This window comes from Enhydra lutris, unplaced genomic scaffold (assembly GCF_002288905.1).
Source record: "Enhydra lutris kenyoni isolate GAN:26980312 unplaced genomic scaffold, ASM228890v2 scaffoldscaffold34, whole genome shotgun sequence".
In the NCBI taxonomy this organism is placed as follows: domain Eukaryota; kingdom Metazoa; phylum Chordata; class Mammalia; order Carnivora; family Mustelidae; genus Enhydra; species Enhydra lutris.
In genome coordinates this window covers 13695021-13715656 of record NW_019154118.1, presented here as the reverse complement: position 1 = coordinate 13715656, position 20636 = coordinate 13695021, and the positions used below count along the sequence as shown (strand labels likewise).

The 20636-nt window shown below is 49.6% G+C and overlaps 1 protein-coding gene across 1 annotated transcript in view; it reads left to right on the top strand.

Moving 5' to 3' along the window:
* LOC111153824 (glutamate ionotropic receptor kainate type subunit 4) overlaps positions 1-20636 on the top strand; it is a 288341-nt gene that overhangs the window by 135978 nt on the left and 131727 nt on the right. The window contains exons 5-6 of the mRNA XM_022513080.1: positions 9924-10102; positions 14319-14372. Coding sequence (XP_022368788.1) covers positions 9924-10102; positions 14319-14372 — 233 coding nt within the window. The remainder of the gene's footprint in view (positions 1-9923; positions 10103-14318; positions 14373-20636) is intronic.

The following is a 20636-nucleotide window of genomic DNA, read 5'->3' as shown; positions in this document are numbered from 1 at the left end:
GAGAGAGAGAGAGAGAGAGAGAGAGAGAGAGAGAGAGAAACAGAGAGAGACAGAGAGGGAGAGAGAAAGCGAGCGCCGTCCAGGAACACCCTTTGCCAGACATGGGCGGAACAGAGAGAACTGGGTTACAGGGAGACTGGCCAACATCCAAGCCTTTTTGCATCTGCAAACTCAATTCCCACATTTTCAGCCTCATTGTGAAGGATCTACAAAAAGAGAGAGAGAGAGAGAGAGAGAGAGGAAAATGTAAAATTGGATGCATTTTGTTCTTGATGGGCTGAAGAGCTTCTTCCCCTGGAGAGCGGGTTTTGCTGATGGAACAAGGTCCAAGGGCAATGCCTGATAAAGCATTTTTTTGCAAATGCAGGTTTTAGAAATAGGGTTTCTCTGACTCTTAGACAATTTGTAACGTAAATTTAGTGTTTATGAGATTTAGCTAATTTGAGCCAGCATTTTCTAGCAAATCTGGGCATCTGTGTGCTCCCAGTGACAGCTGTGCGCCCACATGTGGTCAGGCAGGTGCTGGGCCCTGACTGTCCCTGGGGCCCTGTGCCTGAGCCCCAGGCATCTGCATCCTGTGCAGCTCGCCAGCAGGTCCTGGCAGGCTGCACTGGCCGACCTATGTCCTCTCCGTCGGGGCTCCTGTTCATATGGGTTCTCAGATCTGCTCTGCCTGCTAGAGTCCTTTCTCCACCATGGAATCCCTCCAGCACCTGTAAACAACAACCCCCTTCCAGCCGAGGGACAAAACCACTTTCTTCACAAGGCATTTGCACCCAACTGCCTCTCTGTGATGGCCATTCAATTCACTTACTTACATAAACACAGATTTGAGATTTACTCCGGGCTACCCCAGAGAGTAACTGAGCTCCAACTGTGTGTACTTTTTATATCATTTATTTAATTATCACAATGATCCAGTGGGTTTGGAGGCGTTGGAGTTCCCCATGTCAAAGTTGACTCAAACTCAAAATCCAATTCCTCGGTCTCACTGGCTCCCCGCGGACAGCGCAGACCCAGAACATTTCTGCCATCAGAGAGAATTCTACTGGACAGCCCTGCTTTAGATAGTGTTTTGTGGCTGAAATTTAAAAAAAAAAAAGGTGGGGGAGGAATGTTTGGATAAACAATTCACTCTGTTTCACCCTCATGGAGATTCACGGCACACATTAGCACAGATACACTGATTTGTCCTGTGGCCAAAACAACTATTTACCTCTTCTCTTCCGAATAGGATTGACCATGAGTCCCAAAGGGATACTGATCGAGAAGACCACAGGATGCTAGTGTTTGATGGGGTTGAGGACCACGGCATGCCACCAGGTGGCCCTCCTCCTGTGGCGTCCTCCAACCCCTGTAAGGTGGAACCGAACCAAGGATTCTCCCCCTGGAAATTTCTGCCACATCCTTTCAGGCAGGACTCAGCAAGAGTGCCCCATGCATACAGCAGGAATGTTAAGAGACAGAGGACAGGCCATCAGTCTCTCCCAGCAAAGATTCTCCTGCTGCCTTCCTCAGTGCAGGGTCCAGTGTCTGAGCAACCTGATGGGAAGTTCTTTCTTGTGTCTAGCCACAGTCCCTCTTGCTCGTAGGGCTCTCTCCGCTTCAGCTCTTCCTGGCAAGTAAGTTGCTCACCTGTTTGCTGAGCATCTACTGTGTGCTGAGCTCTTCGCTTGACTCGGTTGCCTCGTAGGGCAGAGTTCCCTAAGGGAAAGAACTCCTTTGAATGACCTTCCTTGACATGCATGACGTTCATACAATCCTGTGCACATGGCATTTTGCCATTTCATGTATGTTTTGCCATTTTATGTCCCTCCTCCCTAGTCATTCTAGAACCAAGAAAACAGAGTCTTGGAGCTGTTAAGAGACTCGCTTGAGGTCACACAGCTGGTTTTTATGTGGCAAACCATGACTCTAACTCAGGTCTTTTGAGTCAGGAGTTCCTCACTGCCCCTTCTGTCCTCCTCATCTACACAGACAACTTCACAGCAGTGGCTTAGGGCAGGCTCGGCCTGGCAGGTCCGAGAGAGGGCAGAGATCTCTCTGGAGCAGCATGTCCCCCTTGCTCCCTCGAGCAGGGTGCAGGATGGCTGAGCATAGACACAGTTCTGAAGAGGATGAGCCTGCCTGAGAGCCAGAAGGGCCAGGCCACAGCCCAGGCGGGACTCATCAACCACACAGTGCTGCCCAGGCGGGACTCATCAACCACACAGTGCTACCTCTTCTTGAAGAACTCATCCACTGAGGTTGCCCAGTGACTCTGGGCCTCACCTCTTGGGGCCCAGGGAAGGAAGGTAGGGCAGAGCGGGAGAAGTTCAAGGGCAAAGAGGATTAAAATCTAATCAAAGGATGAAGAAATCAGGGGCTGAAGGGAAATGCAGCTCAGAGCTGGGGAGGAGACGTGCTTCTGTCTTCCTTATTAATGCAGGGCCAAGAGATGCCGCATGTTGAATTAGAAACAGGCACCTAATTCTATTTTTCTGCCATCAAAATTAGGTATAACGGAGACCATTCCACAGGGAATCCTACCACCTTTTCTCTTTCTTTCCAAAAGTAGATTTTTAATAAGCAGGTTTTAGACCAAGTAGAGTTGTATTGTGTTTTACATTATTTTTCTTTCATGGGAGAAAAAATCAGGACATCTGCACATGCCTAGTTCTGATGAGGCTGGGGGGTAAGGGGAGATGTGGTGAGGGGTCCAGGCATGCTGTCCTGGGAGCCCCTGAATGGGGAGAGTCGGGGTTCCCCACCGTGGCCCCTGAGGCCCCTTTGGTGAGATCACCCAGCCTTGCCACAAGGCTACCTTTTGAGACTCTCAGGATGGACCCAGGGCCTTCAATTTCCTGTAGTCACAAGGACAACATGCTGGATATTTTCCTGGTATATTTGAGCAGACTCAAATACTATTTTGTTTTAATGTTTGCATTGATGTTTCTAAGTATTTTAATGTCTTTTTGTGGCTACATGTCCTTCTGCCATCTGTTTACCACCTGTGTGACCTTGGGAAAGTAACATAGATACTCTCCAGCTTCCTGTTGTCTTGTCTATAAAGTGGGAACGATGATGCCTCCCTTGCTGGATGGCCAAGGGGATTAAATAGGACAAGATACCCAAAGAGCATGACGCAGGGTCTGCACCTGGGCAACAAGAGGCACACGTGAGTTTTTCTTTCCTTCCTTCCTTGGATCCCTTTCAAACAATACCAGGTCAGGACCTGGAGCAGAATGACCAGAGCTTAGCACTATCTGTCCTTCCATCGTCCCTGTGTTGGCTAAACTCTGCCCAGGTGGTTGGGGAGGAGCAGACTCTGATCTCGGGGAGGAAGTATAGTTGGAGAGAAGTCCAGAATGGTGCAGTAAAAAAAGAACCATCTTGGGAGCCAAAACAAGCTTCTCTACCACGCATGAACTGTGTGATGTCAAACAGATCACTGTACCTCTCTGAGTCTCAGTTCCCTCCTGCTAAAGTGGGAATAATACTGCTTTTCAGGGCATCTGGGTGGAAGGTATCCGGCCCCAGAATATAATAAACATTTACTTATTTTACCCTGTGATCCTGGCTATGGCAGCGGGGGCTGGGGGATGGGAGAGTAGGGCTGATACTCAGAGCCCCTTGTGAAAATAGCGGGACTCTAGAGGACCTTCCCCATACCCGCCCCAGGAGGCACACACTGTGGGAGGCCTTATGCTGGGAGCAATACAAAAATTAATCATTTAATGAGCACTCACTCTGCTAAGGCTTTTGAAATTATCCCATTTGAGCCTCATGATAACCATCTAAGATGGACTTTATAAACATTCCTATTATCTGCATGAGGAAAAGGGAGATCAAGTCTATTTTCAACATGCATGGTTCTTATTTCCTCTTCTCCCTGATGTTTCCATGCTGTGGAAAAGACAGAAGAGAGGCACCATTTTTTCCCATTCTGTGGCTGGGTTGATGCCTTGCCATGCCAGCTCAAGTGGGGAATCAGAGGCCAGGAGTCAGAATCAGAAGACCTGGTTTGGCTCTTGGCCTGTCTCGGGTTTTCTAGCTCTATGATCTGTCACTGCACCCCTCTCACCAGGCACACCTGCCCTCCCCGAGCCCTGGGGGTGGGGGCCGGTGTGGGGTGTTAAATCAACTGTATATGAAGGAACTGAAGAAACGTGAAAGACTGCTCAGGGCAGGGGCACCTGCTGAACCCCACCAGGGGAGGCCCATGCTGGAGACACGCTCCAAAGTTCAGAGGCAGTGGGAGCGCAGAAGCCACGCTCTTCCCACGCCCGCCCTTGTGTCAGAGAAGACGACAGCCTGCAGGGCCGAGCCAGGCAGAGCACAGTCTGCCCGTGAGCAGAAAACCTCACCTTCTCCCCCGTTGCCTCTCTGTCTCCTCCTCTGTCTCCTGTGGTCTGGCCTCCCAGGTCTGCCCATTCCCAGGGCCAAGCCCAGCCATGGGATGAGACAAACCCAAGAAGCAGGTACAGTGGGTCATTCAAGCACTTGAACGTGCTCTGTGCCCCTTCCCCATGGTGACTCCTTGGACTCTCATTCCCATCTCCCCGTCAGAATCTGCTCGTGGAAAAGGTCTGAAAACCACATACCCTGAGGCATGAGGCCCGGCAGCAGGAAGGGGCGTGAAGCATTACCGGGGGTAGAGCAGTGTGGGCACAATGGTGAACCGTGGCGTCTCCCTAAATCCTCGCCACAGTCCCTCGCGGTCAGTTTTACATCCCCGCCTCCAGCAAGATTTAAAAGTGCCGTCCCTCCCTGGAGTATTAGCATCTTCTATAACCAGAGCCCACAGCCGAGGGAGTCAGCCAGTGGAGAGGGACAGATGCCTGTTGAAATGGGTGTTTATTCTTAATTTTGATACAAGGGTCCTTTGTGTCCCCCATAGACCCATCACTTAGGTATTTGTGTCCTAGTCCTGCGGCCCTGTCCAACCCTGGCTGTGCCTTTCACGGCTTGTCCAGCCTCCTCCCACCCCGCCTGGCCCCCTGCCTTCTAGTCACAGAAGCCAGCCTCCCTCCTGCTTCCCAGAACAGCCGGCCTGCTGAGGCTCTCATCGATCCATCCCGTTGGATCCTGAGCGAGACTAATAGGTTCCCCAGGTCCCTCTCAGCCTTGGACTTGGCAGGCAGACCTGCTGCTGGGCCCAGGGCCCCCGGAGAGGAGGGCTGGGGCAGAGGGGAAGCCGGGAAAAGAGCAGCTTTTAACTCCTCTGGTGACAGCTGCCTTCAGGAAATCCCTTAGTTCCATTAAACAGATAGAGGTGAGGAGAATGACGTTTGGAAAATTCTACACTGCACGCAGAAACTCCTGATGTTCTTAATATCGCTAAACCACACTTTCCCTTCTGCAAATTCCTTGCACTGCCCAGCATGAAAAAAGATCCCTTTCTGATTCATAGAACTAGAGAATCTCTGGGCTAGAAAAAACAGCAGTGTTCTTCTAGTCCAACTTTCCATCCACTGGTGTAATTCACTGACAGTCGGCAAGAGGGGCTTTAGTCTTTCCTTAACTACCTCCAGTGACAGGGAGCTCACTACCACTGCATCTTGAGACAGCTTCAACAGAGCTAAGTCTGTCTCCCTGTGACCTCCCTCCACTCTTTATTCTGAGGTGTCGTCCTTGAGGCTGCCAGGAGCAAGTCTGTCTCATGACGGTCCTTCCCACTCTTCCTCAAGCCGGGGACCCCCTTTCTTCAGCTGCTCCTCAAGGGACATGGTGTCCATTCCCCACTTGGCCCTGATGCTCCCCTGCTCTGTTAGGCTGTCGGGTCCCGCTCTTCCCCCCATAGCCTCAGTGTCTAGTTCAGACCCCCAGCCAGTGCCATGCACCCTGCCTCACCCTGGGCATGTGCGGAAGAGTCTGAAGTGGGAATTCTACCGAAAACTGTGAAATGCTTCGTGTTTATGTATTTCCTATAATATACATATGCACGTACATATATGCTACCAAGTATTTTGCGTGGTTTATAACGAAGGACTGTATTTTGTGGATTGGATAACGAAGCCGGGAAGAGGAGGAGATGGGTGAAGGACAGTTAGGATGGGAGAGGGTGGGGGAGGGGGTGAACGGAAACCGGATTTGTGAAGCATCTTCTAGGAAGGAGACCGGCACTGTCCTGCTTACTTGCGCTCCTTGTACTAACGTGTAAGGTAGTAGTTGTCCTTACTTTGCAGATAAGGTCGCTGAGGGACAGAGGGAGTCGCTGCCACTGGCCAGTCCCCGCAGTGCTAGAGCTGGGACCCCCCGGGGCTTCCCCTGCCACCCTGTGCTCTGTTTGCTGCTCCAGGTGCAGTCCAGGCTAGGAAGGCAGTGACTGATAGGAGATCCTGAGTGGGATACAGACTCTCCGCACTAACCCACCCCACCGACTCGCTGCCCTTCTCCCCTCTCCCCGCCCCTCCCCGCCTCTCAGCACACACGACAGAGTGTGCTGGATAAGATGGGGATGCTGTTTCCTTATTTAAAGGGCAGTAGAGCGCCCCACAGGACAGTCCAATGGGGTACACTGGGCACTGATCGGAGCAGGTGCCCCAATTTATCTGACATCTGGGAGGCTCTTCCCTGGGAGCGCAGGGCACCTGACAATTTTAAAGAGATGAACAGTCCTGGCTGCCGTGCTGGGCATCTCCATGCGAGGCCTAATCCTGCCATCCTCCAAGCTTCCCTGTCTTGTCCCACGAATTTCACTGCCTCTTTGAAGGATCCCAGGGGATTTGGCTGCTTTCCCAGCCAGGCTCTAGTGAGTCTCCCTGCTACATTCCAGGGCCCGTGGCACTGTCCTCGGCCACACCGCTCACCTTGCCCCTCCAGCTGCAGTGCTCCCTCCTCCCTAGCACACCTGGGCAGATCTTTTCTTGAGCCAAAGAGACAGCCAGCTGTCCAGGAACACTGGCTCCTGTGGCCTCCCCTGACCTTCTCACGGTGTCTTTGGGGTCCGGTGCTCTGACCTTTGTGCAAGTCGGATTTTGCTTTTCACGTTGCCTTTGAGGAAGATGTGTTCCATTTTACATATAGACCTAAACAAGGCAGTCCCCATGGGAAACCAGGTGATTTAAGGCATCAAACAAAATATGGGTTTGACTTTAGCTTCGTGGTGGACTTACTTGCAAGTCCTCTAAGCTCCCAGAGTCTATATCTGACCCACCCTTCTCTGCTGAGGTCTTGGCGGTCCAGGGCCTGGCCCTCAGGACATGTGCATTGTTGGTTGAACAGATTTGCACTGTGGTCCCTTTTTGTTCTGCGGGCTGTTGTGGCGATGAGTAAAATACAAGAGAAAGAAGGCTGAAACCATACGTTCCAGTTCCCAGCATGCTTCCGCATCTCCGTGAGTTACACCCATTTTACAGATGAACAATGGAGGCTCCAAGAGGTTATATGACTTCTCAAGATCACACAGCTGGGGAGGGCTGACTCTGAGCTTGAATCCAGATCTTCTGTAAATCAGTTGGCAGGAAGTGCCCGGCAACATCAGTGCCCCTCCTGATAAGGGTGAGGGCCTGCAGGGCCACAGAGAGTGGGACAGATTACAAGTCTCCTTTGATGTCCTGTGGGGGAAGGAAGGGAAAGGCCAACCAGCTATGATGCCTTTTGAATGACAGCCCCTCCCAGGGTTTGCCCCTCCGGGCTGCAGCCGCCAACTCCCCAGACCACCTTGGTGGGACCCAGGACTGGAGGATGGGGGTTGGCATGACCTTCCCAGAGCTCCTGTCTTTATCCTGCCAGCCCCTGGGTTCCACCCTGCTACCTTGTCCTTGTTAGAAAACACAGCCCCTGTGAGTTTTCCTCCCCACATCCAGAGATGCATACCCCCAGGCCGCTCCTAGGTTCTGTGCCTGTGGCCCCTGTTGCTTGTGTCCTGGGAGGCCTCTGGCCACATAGGAAGGCCAAAGATGAGAAAGTAGAAACCCTGGTCCCAGCTGCATTCCTGTGTGAAGAGGCACGTCTTAGCATCTGTACAGATCAAGGGAGGCGGCTGCAATGCCCTTCAGAGGCCTCTCTCTCACCTTTATATCCTCATTGATATAGGAAAGACATTAGGGTTCAAAGCCAACAGGCAAGAAAGAATTCTTGAGAGTCTTTGGTGCAAAAAGCTAGTTTTATTAAAGCACGGGGACAGGACCTGTGGGCGGAAAGAGGCTCCTCTGGGGTCACGAGGAGTGGACCATTATATATTTTCAAGTTGGGAGGAAGTTAGGGATATAGCATAAGTCTCTAAGGAATTTGGGAGTCAAGTTTCCAGGACCTTGAGGGGGCTAGCTATCGTCGGGAAAAGGTCAGTTATTACCATCTAATAAAACCTTAGTCATGAGACCCTTCAGATGTAGATCGGCAGGCCATATGCTTTGGGGGGTGATTGCCAACATATATCTTGGGGGTTTAGAGGTAAAAAATTTCTAAAGGAATTCTTATATGTTGAAGTAGACTTACAGGCTCCTGGGAGTTGGGAGGAGAGGGTCAGGCTGGGATTGCCCTTTTCCCTCAGCAAATTGTCAACATGGAGAGACAGTTGCGTCCCTAGAGGAATGCCACTCTGTCTGTTTTAAGGACTTGTCCGTGGGCTCTAGGAAGGAAGGAAATTTAATAATTTCTCTTCTGCCTTTGTTTCCCACATCACTCAAAGGTCAGGAGGGTGAGGAACCTGTGCAGGGAGGAGTCTGGGGTCATTTGGAAGACATCCCCACAATGACTGTGCTGTAGCTGGGGCAGGAACGGGAGCGCGGGGGCCTTGGGTTAGAAAGCCAACCCTTCCCTTGCCATCCAGTGTGTGGAGCTACTCATCTCGTACCTCATGTTCCCCTGTGTGGGATTAAAATGCGCTGTAGGATTGTTGTGAGGACTTGAGCACAAGTCATGTGGAATGTTTAGCTCATTATCTGGAACACCGTAAAGAATCAATAAACCCTACTCTTGTCGTTGCTTTTGGGAGCAAATGCCTGTACTTTTCTTTCCATTGGAGTTGAGACCACCTCTTCCCAAGAGACCCTCCCCACCACCTCCCACCCCTCCCCACTCCCGCCACTCCCACCCTCTTCCTGGCCTGCCTCTTCAGAGGCAAAGCTGAATTAAGACCCTTGTGTCTCAGTGACATCATTCTGGAGACCTCCCATCCACCCCTGCTCCTAGACAGCAGTTAGCTGAGTGGGGGGCGGGAGGGGATCCCATATTTTTGTTTTGTTCCCAGCCTGCGTTCTTGCCGTTGGAGCGCAGTTCAAAGCCTGTGCTCTTATAATCTTAATAATACCTTGTCTTAATGCAACCACTATGCTCTGAGGAGTTCAAAGGGTTTTTGTGAGACCTGTTTCCTGGGCCTTGTGATCTTGAGGGAACTGCTCCCCCACATCCCTGAGGAAAACAAAGGCCCCGCTTTCCTAGAATTAGATGTGACCTTTGTGGGCCTTTGCGATGGGCGAGGCCAGGACTTAAGCAATTCACAGATTCTTTCATTTCATCCTCAGCAACATCCTGGGAGCTGGTGGCTTATTCTCGTTTCTCAGATGAGGAAACTGAGGCCAAGAGCCGTGGCCATGTGAGAAGGTCACTTGGTGTGTGAGCAGCCAAGTTGGCGGGAAAAAACCAGGCCTCCTGGTCTGTGAACCCAGGTCTTGGCCACCAGGCAGTGCTGGGGGGAGGAGTGGGAGTCCTCTCATTCCCGTCAAGGGACCTCAATCTCTGTTTAAAAGAACATTCCTGATGGAGCTGGAGGAGGCCGGGGGGCTTAGGAACATTCTTTTGACTGAAGCTGGGAATACAGAAGCCCACAGAGGTTGAGAAGCTTGCTCAGGTAAAGGGGCTGCTGCTTTGCACCAGTAGTGGGGGCCAGACCCATGGCCCAGCCTCTGACCCAGGGCCCCGCTCATCCTGCCTGTGCCCCGGTGTCTCCCAGGGAAGCACCGGGGACCCTCAGTGCCTTCATCCTCTCTCCCCTCCAGGCCTTTTAAACCTGGAGAAGCTGCTCCGGCAATTCCTTATCTCCAAGGACACCCTTTCAGTCCGGATGCTGGATGACACCCGGGACCCCACCCCGCTCCTCAAGGAGATCCGGGACGACAAGACCGCCACCATCATCATCCACGCCAACGCCTCCATGTCCCACACCATCCTCCTGAAGGTGGGAGCCAGGCCCCGGCAGGCGCGGTGGGCACGGAGCCTCCTTGTCCCTCCCCCATCCCCTTCCCCCTGAGCTGGCACACCGCTCCCTCCTTGCCTCAGATGTCGCCCAAAAGGAAAGGCCAGATGGGGCTGATGTTGGAGAAGCATCACCTCCCGGTGCAGCCGGACAGCCCCCAGCCAGAACCCTCCCTACCAGGGTCTGTGGGGTCTCAGGAGGGGCCACGGCCCTTGGGGGCCAAGGCTCTGTGCCAAGGAGTATAGAAGTATTTCCAGGTGTGGACAGCCAGGGCAGTCCAACCAGCGTGTACAGCCGAGCGTCAGCCCTCTGGGTCCTCCCTGCACAGCGTACTGGTTTCCCAAGCGCTGCTGTGGGGCTTCCCAGCCTAATCCTCTCAGTGCCTAAATGGGGCTCGTACCCCATCTACCCTGGACAGGCGAAGAGACTAGGACTCTGGGCGATGAATGGCGAGGAGCAGAGCTGGGCGCGTACCTGCTGTCTCTGATAGCCGGTCACCAGCTTCGTCTACCGCAAATACAGGGGCAGGGTGGCAGGCCCCAGATTGGAAAGTCAGGGGTGGCGGGGCCGGGGGTAGGAGGAGTCCGTGCTGGAGAAACAGCGTGGGACCAGCTGGGCAGCCTCGGAGTCCTCAGGCACCGGCTCCTGGCCTGGTGGCTGGGCTCGGCCTGCGATTCCAGATAGAGGGACCCTACTTGCAGGCCTCTCCGTAGCTCTCCCAGCCCCTCCAGGCACACTGGCTTCTTCTAATGCCGTCCTAATTGCACATTTAAACGCAACCTGCCATCTTCCACTGGGGGAGCAAGGCTTCTCCTTAACCTCTGCCAAGCTGTGGGGAGCTGGGCAGACACTCAGATGATTGTCTCTTCCTCCCCCTCCCCCCTCTCTCCTCCACACCGCCCCTCCCCAGCTAGTTTTTGTCTCGGAGTTAATAAGAGATTTGAATGAGTTCTCTGAGTACCGAGGGCTGTCCCTTCAGCCCGTTGCTATAGTAATTCTCCACAGCTCCAAACCCACATTTGTCTGGGTGCATGTAGGCAACTCAACACACACACTCAAATGGAAATTTTCTCTTTTTCTCTCGTCTTGTGTCTGGGCCTATGATGGATGAAGTCATCAAGAGTGGAAGAGATCCTCTAAGTTTCAGGGCCTCAAAGAGATCAACTCCCTGGGGATGATGAGGGACAGAGACGGAGATAATGGTCGTCCGTCGTCCCCGCCCCCCCGCCCTCCATCTCGCTCCCCTTGCAGAGGCCACACAGAATGCACAGTGCCCCCTGTAGGAGCCAGAGCCTTCCTGAGCCCCCCCACGTGGAAGCATTTTGGGGACAGCCCTTATAATAATAATGTTAACCTCAGGAATAATTCACGGCTCCCCGCTTATGTGGTTGGGCTCTTTTTGAAAAAATAATACGTCTATTGTTGAAATTTTGGAAAGCACAGAAAAGTACATAGAAGAAAATAAGAATTGTTATAGCTTTTCCTTTCTTTCTTATAAGCCTCTACTTTGGGATAGGATAGGATAGGATCTTACAGGTACACATGGAAAAGAAAGACATTCCATCACCCAGAGACTGCCACTGTGAAATGTTGATGTCTCTCCTTTCTGCCTTTATAAACACGTTTATTTCTTTTCAAAATTATTATCACCCTACACATACTCTTCTGTAACCTGCTTTTTTTTTTTCACTTAATTATATGCCCTGCATTTTGCTTATGTCATTACATATTTGCCTACAAATACTTTAATGGCAACATCATTTCTTATCATACGGATATGCCGTAATTTATTTAACCATCTCTTTATTGTTGGAGATACAGGTTGTTTTCAATTTTTTGCTATAATAAACAATACAGGATGCGCATCTTTATACATAAATCTTTATGCACATTCATGAATATTTTTGTAGCATAAATTTCCAGAAGGGAAATTACTCAGTTAAAGAGATGCATGCTTTTAAGGATTTTGATATGATTTGCCAGATTGCCTTTTCAAAAGGCCATAACAATTTATATTCCCACCAGTAGCGTATAGGTGTCTCATGGTACCCTTGGCAATACTGGGTATTTTCAGTAACAACACTTTTTTTTGGTTTTTAATGGCTGAGTTTTTGAAGAAAATTCCCCCTGTCATGATAATTATTAGCAATTGTTTCTGCTGGGTGGACAGTAGCAGCTTTCCCGAGACCACCTATTGGCCTTGGCCTTTGTGACCTTGACACCAAGCCCATCACTGAGCAGTGAGACTTTGGAAGCTGGCTCCCTTTGTTCCCATCTGACTTCCTGGTGCCCCCAGCACGCAGGCCCCACATCAGGCCCTGGACTCGGGCTTTGGGCTCGTCCTTGCCGGGTTAACAGCGCAGCCTTGGGAGTGCCCCAGGGAGGCTGGACTCCGTGTGGGAAGCTGTGTGAGCAGAGGGTGCACGGAGCTTCCGGGAGACTCACCGTGCCCATGTGAGCCTGGCCGCAGAGCTTGGCAGTGCTCTGCTGTCTCTTGATTTCAGAAGGATTTGCAGAGTAATCCCCTACTTTATCGAGCAGCTGCTCTGGCAACAAACTGCGTGTTTACCCAGAATTCAGGTCTTAAAAACCAAGGATCTCTTGTCTTTTATCTTTGGGCAGCAGATTTCGCAAATGGGTTCTAACCATCTGACGGTGCCCCCGCCCCAAACCATGCCCCAGCCCCTCCCTGTCGCCAGGTTAACCGGGGTTCCCACCTGTCTAGGCAGTGGTGACAGGCACTGGCACTTTTCTATGGACAGTGTTGAGTGTGAGGGGATGGGAGGGGCTGAGCAGCAGGCCGTACTGGCCTCTTGGAAGTGGAGGGGGAAATGTAGTTTTGGAGGAAGAAGAGAGGCCTCGAGCCCCCTGTGACCCTCGCATCCTCTTGCCCCAGGCCTAGAGCCCTACTGTACCTCAGTTTCTGTCAGAACGGTGGCAATAGAAGGACCCAGACTGCCCTTCAAGGAATCTGTGAGGGCTCCTGTGAGAATGCTCACAAAGTTACTGGAGCTCCTTGGGAAGTAATCACTTTGTAAGAGGAAAATGTAATCATCCCTGGCCTTGTTTTCCCCTCATGCACCTCAGCAGGCAGGACAAAAGTGGTTTCCCAGTGGCCCTGGGGCTGCAGCATACATGATGAAAATCTGCCTGTCAGAAGGCATGAGGGTCCCGGGGAGAGCTGGGCTCATTATTTACCTGATCTACTTGTCGGTGTCTGTAGCACTTGTCACGCTCAAAGTCGGGCACACTCACAGGGGAGGTTGGTGAGGGGTGTCTGTGATGGCTGCAAAGATCAGACAAAAGGGAGGCTGTTCTGATGTCGCGGCCTCCCGACTGTGGCACGATGACATGCAGGTGTGCTGTGATCAAGGGTGAGGCATGTCACCGAAAGCTTGTTCCTTCCTACTAATAAAGGACCAAAGTTTGCAAATGGTTCACTTGTTTCCTACATTACTGCAGATTCAAAGACTCTGATGAGTCTTGCTCGCTTGCCTTTGACAAGGGTTGAATTAATTTGGGAATCGCCTGTAACCCGCAGACTCTCCTGTCTCTGCCTCAGCCCCTAACAGAGCTGTCGGGACTTCCATCAACACCACGGTCCTCCGGGGAGAGGATAGTTAGGTTAAAAGGACTGAAATTAGGCTGCCTGGCTTTAATTTCATCTTTCCCCACTTAGGAGACATGTGGTCTTTGCAAGCTACAAAGCCTTTTGGTGTTTCGAGATTCTTCCGCAGTCAGATGGGAGGTGGAGGAGGAGTGATAGGCCTACCTCATCGACTTAGCCCAAGTGAGATGCTCTCTAGCGCCTCGCGCATGCTAAACAGTGGGTACATGGTAGCCACTGTTACTGCTAATAGTTTGGCAGATAATTATTTTTGTCTGTTTTATTATTGGCTTCATTTCCCTGAAAGTCATTTTGGTTTCCATAATATCTGGTTGTATCCATGGGAATGTGTTGAGCATGAGAATATCACCTTCTACGAGTGTCACTGCAGGGGTGGAAAGGAGGGGTGGTGGTGGAGACACCTGACTCTAGAGGCCAGTGTTTCTGTTCTTCATCCTCCCAAAGTCAAGGGCAGCTTAAGAACCAAACGATAGTGGGTCAGACAAATGGCGGATGCTTGGAACCCTCACTGCTCACTCACTCTCAGTGAGTTTTTGTTTTCTGTCTAATCTCTATCTCTTCCCTTTGCAGGCAGCTGAACTAGGGATGGTGTCGGCCTATTACACATACATCTTCACTAATCTGGTAAGACATTTTCACAGCTCGTCTCCTTACCATAGAATATCAATAACTAGCATCAGTGGGGTACGATGGAATGAAGCTTGGGACATGGAGGGAATCAGAGTGGAGGAGCAGAAGTCAACCAGAGAGGCAGGACATTCTAGAAACATGGAAGTCCAGGAGCGCCTGGCCTTCTCATCTGAACAACTCTTGGCCTTGGGAGGACGGGAATTTGGGGAATCTAATGCCTCCATCCAAATGCCGCTGGCTACCTAGCACTGATTGGGGTAAGAGCGCAGATGTCGTAGAGTTGCTGTCATTTTGAAATGGCACAGTTTAATCTCCATGGAAGCATTTTGAAACTGTAACATGCTAAGAAATGGGCATGGTCGTTGTGAAGGATACACACTCAGAGAATAGAGGGAACCTTGGGGAATTGGTGTTAAAAAAAAAAATGTTACAGCTTTTTACTTGAAATGATTGTAGATTCACAGGAGTTGCAAAGATAGTAGAGAGTGGTACCAGGTGCCTTCAACCGCATTTCCTCCAGTAGTTACATCTTACGTAATGGTCATAGGGTATCAAAACCAGAATATCAAAACATCAGATCTGTCCATCCCGTGTAGATGTGTGTCAATCCCATTGGAACCAGGACAACGCCATCTCGTCACCACAGAGATCTCCCTCATGCCACCATTTTATGGTCTCACCCGTGGCCCTTCCCCCCACCATCCCGAACCCTTAACCACCACTCATCTATTCTCCATTTTGACACTTTTTTCCTTTTGAGAATGTTATATAAATGGAAGCATGCAGTATCTGACCTTTGTCACACGGTGTAATGCCCTTGAGACCACCTGAGTTGTTGCCTGAATCAGTGGTTTGTTCCTTTTTGTGGCTGAGTCATTATTTCTTGGTATAAGTATACCACAGTTTGCTTAACCATCCATCTTTTAAGAGACATTTTGGTTGTTTCCTGTGTTTGGCTGTTAGAAACAATCCTTTGGAGAAGGGTTTATTTTATAAATGCATGAGATGTCAAGATTACTTAAAGCAGTGGCCCCTCCATGCTGACATGCTTCTGAGCACATCTTACCTAACAGGGATGGGACCAGGCATTAGGGATTAAAATGGGAATAAGGAACAAAACCTGCCTTGGAAAAATTCCAAGTGACAAATTCTACTAGGTGTGTGTACAGAATGTTCTAGATCCTGGAACAGTCAGGAAAGACTTCACCAAAGAAGGGGACTTTAGGTTATGCTCTCATTGCGGGGAGAGGGGAGGGTTTTTCCCTAGATAAAGAAAGGAAGAGCATTCTGGGTTAAGTAACAGCATATCCACATGGTGGTTTGAAAGGACATGGCCTGTCCAGGAAACAGGGCGTCATCTCGGACGTAACGACCACTCCGGGGATGGGCCTACGCCAATTAATGACCATTCGCTTATCTATTTACACTCCACCCTTGCAAGTTACCTCTGTAGAGGACTTAAGGCAGACGTCCATTAGTTTTAAGATCCTTGCTAAGTTAGGAAGCAGAATACAACCTCTTGACTCTTAAATCTTAGAATGAGAAATGTTCCCAAGAAATTACGACTTTCTCGGTCAGCGTGTGTGATAGGGCGACCAAGGAGATGGTGCAGTGTCCCTCCCTGGATGGAGGGACCTGGTCTCCTGGAATGGCCTGCCCGGGCAAGGACAGTCCTGTCCAAAGAGATGGGCTGGGACCCTCTGATGCTTGTTCATTTCCAGCTGTAGGTTTTTATGAATGGCGCTTTCTTTCTTTTTTTTGTTTTTTAAGATTTTATTTCTTTATATGACAGAGATCATAAGTAGACAGAGAGGCAGGCAGGGAGGGGGGAAGCAGGCATCCCGCTGAGCAGAGAGCCCCATGCGGGGCTCGATCCCAGGACTCTGGGATCATGACCTGAGCCTAAGGCAGAGGCTTTAACCCACTGAGCCACCCAGGCACCCTGAACAGCCCTTTCTTGGGTTTGCTGTGGAATCGTTCACCCTGAAGCATGCTGAGGCCTCTGCTCTGAGTGGAGGAGACATCTTAGACGAATGGAGTGTAGCTTCTTTTCTGGTGTAGGGACTCCCCCTGATGAAGTCTTAGAATATAAGTGAGGTTCATGGGGGTGGGGTCCAGAGCCGATGACCAAGAAAGAATTCTTGAGACATCTTTGGTGCAAAATGGTGGTTTATTAAAGCACAGGGACAGGACCCGTGGGCAGAAAGAGCTACTGCCCAGCGGTTGTGAGGGGTGGCAGTTACCTATGATGGTGTTGGGGGAGGTAAGGAAAAAGGGAGGTTTCACTACAACTTTCATATGCTAAAGAAGACCTACAGGATACCAGATACCAGAGGCCTTGCCATTGTCAAGGTCCTTTTTCTCTTCTTAGCAAGTTTTGTTTTTTTTTTAAAGATTTTATTTATTTATTTGACAGAGAGAGATCACAAGTAGGCAGAGAGGCAGGCAGAGAGAGAGGAGGAAGCAGGCTCCCTGCGGAGCAGAGAGCCTGATGAGGAGCTCAATACCAGGACCCCAGGATCACGACCTAAGCCGAAGGCAGAGGCTTTAACCCTCTGAGCCACCCAGGTCCCCCCTTAACAAGGTATTAACATTAAGATATTTGGGAGGTTCCTAAAGAATGTCACATTTGTCCCACCCAGGAGTGGGGGTGGAGGAAGGTTGCAGGGTGTTCTTTCTGCTTTATCCTCAGCAAGCCTTCTGTTCCCTCATCACCCCCACAACAGGCTTGCCAGAGAGCCATTCAGCACTCCCTCCTTCTCAAGGCCACCACCGCCACAAATCTACCAGCTCCATTGCTGGAATTTTTACTTGAATTCTAGCGTACATATAGAAGACCACACAGATCATCTGTGCACAGACCAGGGAGCGTTTTCCAAGAGAGCACACCTGTGTAAGCAGCGCCCAGATCCCAAAATAGAACCCAGATCCCAAAATAGAAGTCCCCCTCCCGCCTCCTCCCCGCTGCTACCCCGCAAAATGGAAAACAGAAGGAATTTCTTTGTTTGCTTTATTTATTTATTTATTTATTTATCTATTCTGTGCTGCTGCTGCTGTAAATCAGAGCCTTAACATGTAAAAAGGGAGAAAAGGATTAGATGAGTCCCAGAGCACCACAGGTGCATTCGCTTAAAGTAAGGAGTTGTCTGGGGGAGCCCGGGCAAGTTGGCCGGAGCAGGAAAAGGAGATTCAAGTATAATCGGGCTCCATCTGGGGGGCCCCCCCAGGATGCTGAGGGGAGGAGAGGGGAGAGGCAGACGCAGGCAACCTCGTCAGCAGAGGAGGACAAAGTTAAGCCGCAGGGAGGCATGGAATGTGAACTCCCAGGACAGTCCCTAGAATAAGCTGGAGATGCTTGGCTTGGAGATTTTGAAGAAAGCATCCCCCCCACCTTCTCAGGACTGATAATAACCCGTATGATGATTTATCTAGTGGGAAAAAGTACAGGCCTATGAAGTCAAGAGACCCAGGTCAATGCTCCATTCTGCCTTACACGCTGTGTGGCTTTGGGGAAGTCTCACAGACTCTCTGAGCCCATTTTCTCATTTGGAAAATCTTAAATGGGGGGGGGATCTTAAAATCTTACGAAGTCGTTGTAAGGATAGGTAAAAATGCATCATTAATTGAAAAGTACTATGGGTTTCTAAGGCGCGTTTTTTTTTTTGTTTTGTTTTGTTTTTTTAATAACACGGTGATACGTTCAGGTTTCAAAGAGCTTTCTCCTTTTCTGGGGGCACGGAAATGAACAAGCTGAGCTCTGGGAGCATGCCTCAGCCAGAGAGTTCTTTGAACCTAGAATTACTAGGACTCACACAGTTTGTAAGTTTGCGAGGAGAAGTCAAAACAGTCACTGTATGAATGCTGATGGTTGAGTAACACTCGGGAAAATAAAAGCAGGGCCATTGCAAAAATCAGTCAGTGGGAGGATTTTCTGGAAGCCTCTTATTAGTGCTTTGACTTTCTGGAAAGGACAGGCCCCTATTAAGAGGAAAGAAACTACTTTTTAAGTCCATTCTTCCTTCCTAATTGCCCTTGGAGTCTGGGAACGGAGAGGGAGGGCCCTCGTACAGAGGGAGTGAGTTGCCCTCCATGATTCTCCCATTCCTGCTCCACCTACCACCCCATACAGATGCTGCCCAGACGCTAATATTTCTTTATTTCTTTGAATTCCTCAGGGATAGCCATCACAGCGCAGCTCTCTGATTTCTGCCATGGTGATGCAGTGGGTGCTTAGATTAGCTTTTTGAAAGCTTACACATGAGTTGGAAAGGCAGGGGTCTTTGTATTTGGTAGACGTGATTCAGAACTCTGCTTTGACTAGCTACCGGCCGTGTGATCCTGTGTGAATAACTTAACCTCTCTGAGCCTCAGAGACCTTGTCTGTAAGTGGACACCGTTAACACGTGCCTCAGGAGATGGTATCCATGCAGCACCTGGCTCATAATACAAGTTTAGTAAAGAGGAGATATTATTTATGAAGTCCTATTTATGCTTCCCATGTGCTAAAAAGAACAAGAGATACTAATTTTTCTGTGCAGCCTCTAATGGCCTGTAAAAGTGACTCTCACAATGCCATCCGACTGATTTGCCGAGAATGACTCAAACTTAGTAGTTTAGGTGTTATGCATGACTGAAGTGACCGGAGTAGGGTTCGTGTGTGTCCGTTCTCATTCTTCATTCCCACCCAGGCATTAAGAAGGCAGATTGACACTTCTGTTTTTAGTTTTTTGAGGAACTGCCATACTGTTTTCCAGAGGGGCTGCACCCATTACGTTCCCACCAGCAGTGCACGAGGGTTCAAATATCTCCACGTCCTCCCCGACACTTGTGATTTCTTGTCTTTGATTTTAGCCATTCTAACAGGCGTGAAGTGGTATCTCCTTATGGTTTTGATTTGCATTGCCTTGACTTGCCTTCAGAGGCCCCTTACCACGTGACTGAGGACTGCCTAAGTACCATTCGGTCCAGTAATTCCATTTCTGGGTATATTTACCCATAGAAAACAAAAACGCTAATTCAAAAAGATATATGCACGCTCTATGTTTAAGCAGCATTACGTACACTAGCCAAGATATGGAAGCAGCCCAAGTGTCCATCGATAGATGAGTGGATAAAGAAGACGTGGTGTGTGTGTATGAACGTGTGTAATGGCCTATTACTTGGCATAAAAAAGAATGAGATTTTACCATTTGTGACAACATGGGTCATGGATGGACCTAGACGGTTTTATGCTGAGTGAAATAAGTCAGACAGAGACAAATATTACATGATTCTATTTGCATGTGGAACCTGAAAAACAAAACAAATGAACAACAACAATGACAAAAAAAAGAGACTCAAACATAGAGAAGGAACTGGTGGATGCCAGAGAGGGGGGCCACGGGGGGATGGGTGAAATGTATGAAGGGGATTAAGATGTTACAAACTTTCAGTTATGAAAAAAATAAGTTACAGGGATAAAAAGTACAGCATAGGGAACGTAGTCAATAATAGTATAATAACTTTGTATGGTGGCAGATGGTGACTATACTTGCCGTGGTGAGCATTTCATAATATATGTTATTGTCGAATCACTATGCCATACATCTGAAACTAATATAATTTTATATGTCAATTACATTTCCATGAAAATTTAAAAAAATTTATTTTCATTTGAAAAAGAAGGCCAGTTGATTTAGGGCATCTGTCATAAATAAATCCAATTGATTGCTCTGAAGTTTAATCAGTTAATTACCCATTATAAGAGTTGGGAGAAAAATCTCCATCATGAGTCAAACTTCTAAACCTTCAATTCAGTTGACCCTCTAGACAAGCCGTTTTTCTCTCTGTCAGAGTGGGGCCAGCAGGAGAGTGAGGATGCCCGCCCTGAGCTTTGGGGGTCAGGAGTAACTGACAAGGAAGAGGAAGGGAGCCAAAATTAGCTGAGTGAACAGATGGTTAGCATTTTTTTTTTATACATCTATTTTTTTTTAAGATTTTATTTATTCACTTAACATACAGAGAGAGATCACAAGTAGGCAGAGAACCCAACGCGGGACTTGATCCCAGGACCCTGGGATCATGACCCGAGCCGAAGGCTGAGGCTCAATGAGCCACCCAGGCGCCCCCATACATCTATTTTGAAATTTGGGGTGGTTTGCTCTGGTTTCAGAGGTTCAGTGGGCAAAACAGCTTCTTGCCCTGCTTCTGGTTTTGCTGGGTCAGGACTCAGCCCCAGCAGAGTGAGTCTCTGATCAACAGGTGGGAAGGGGCCTCTGA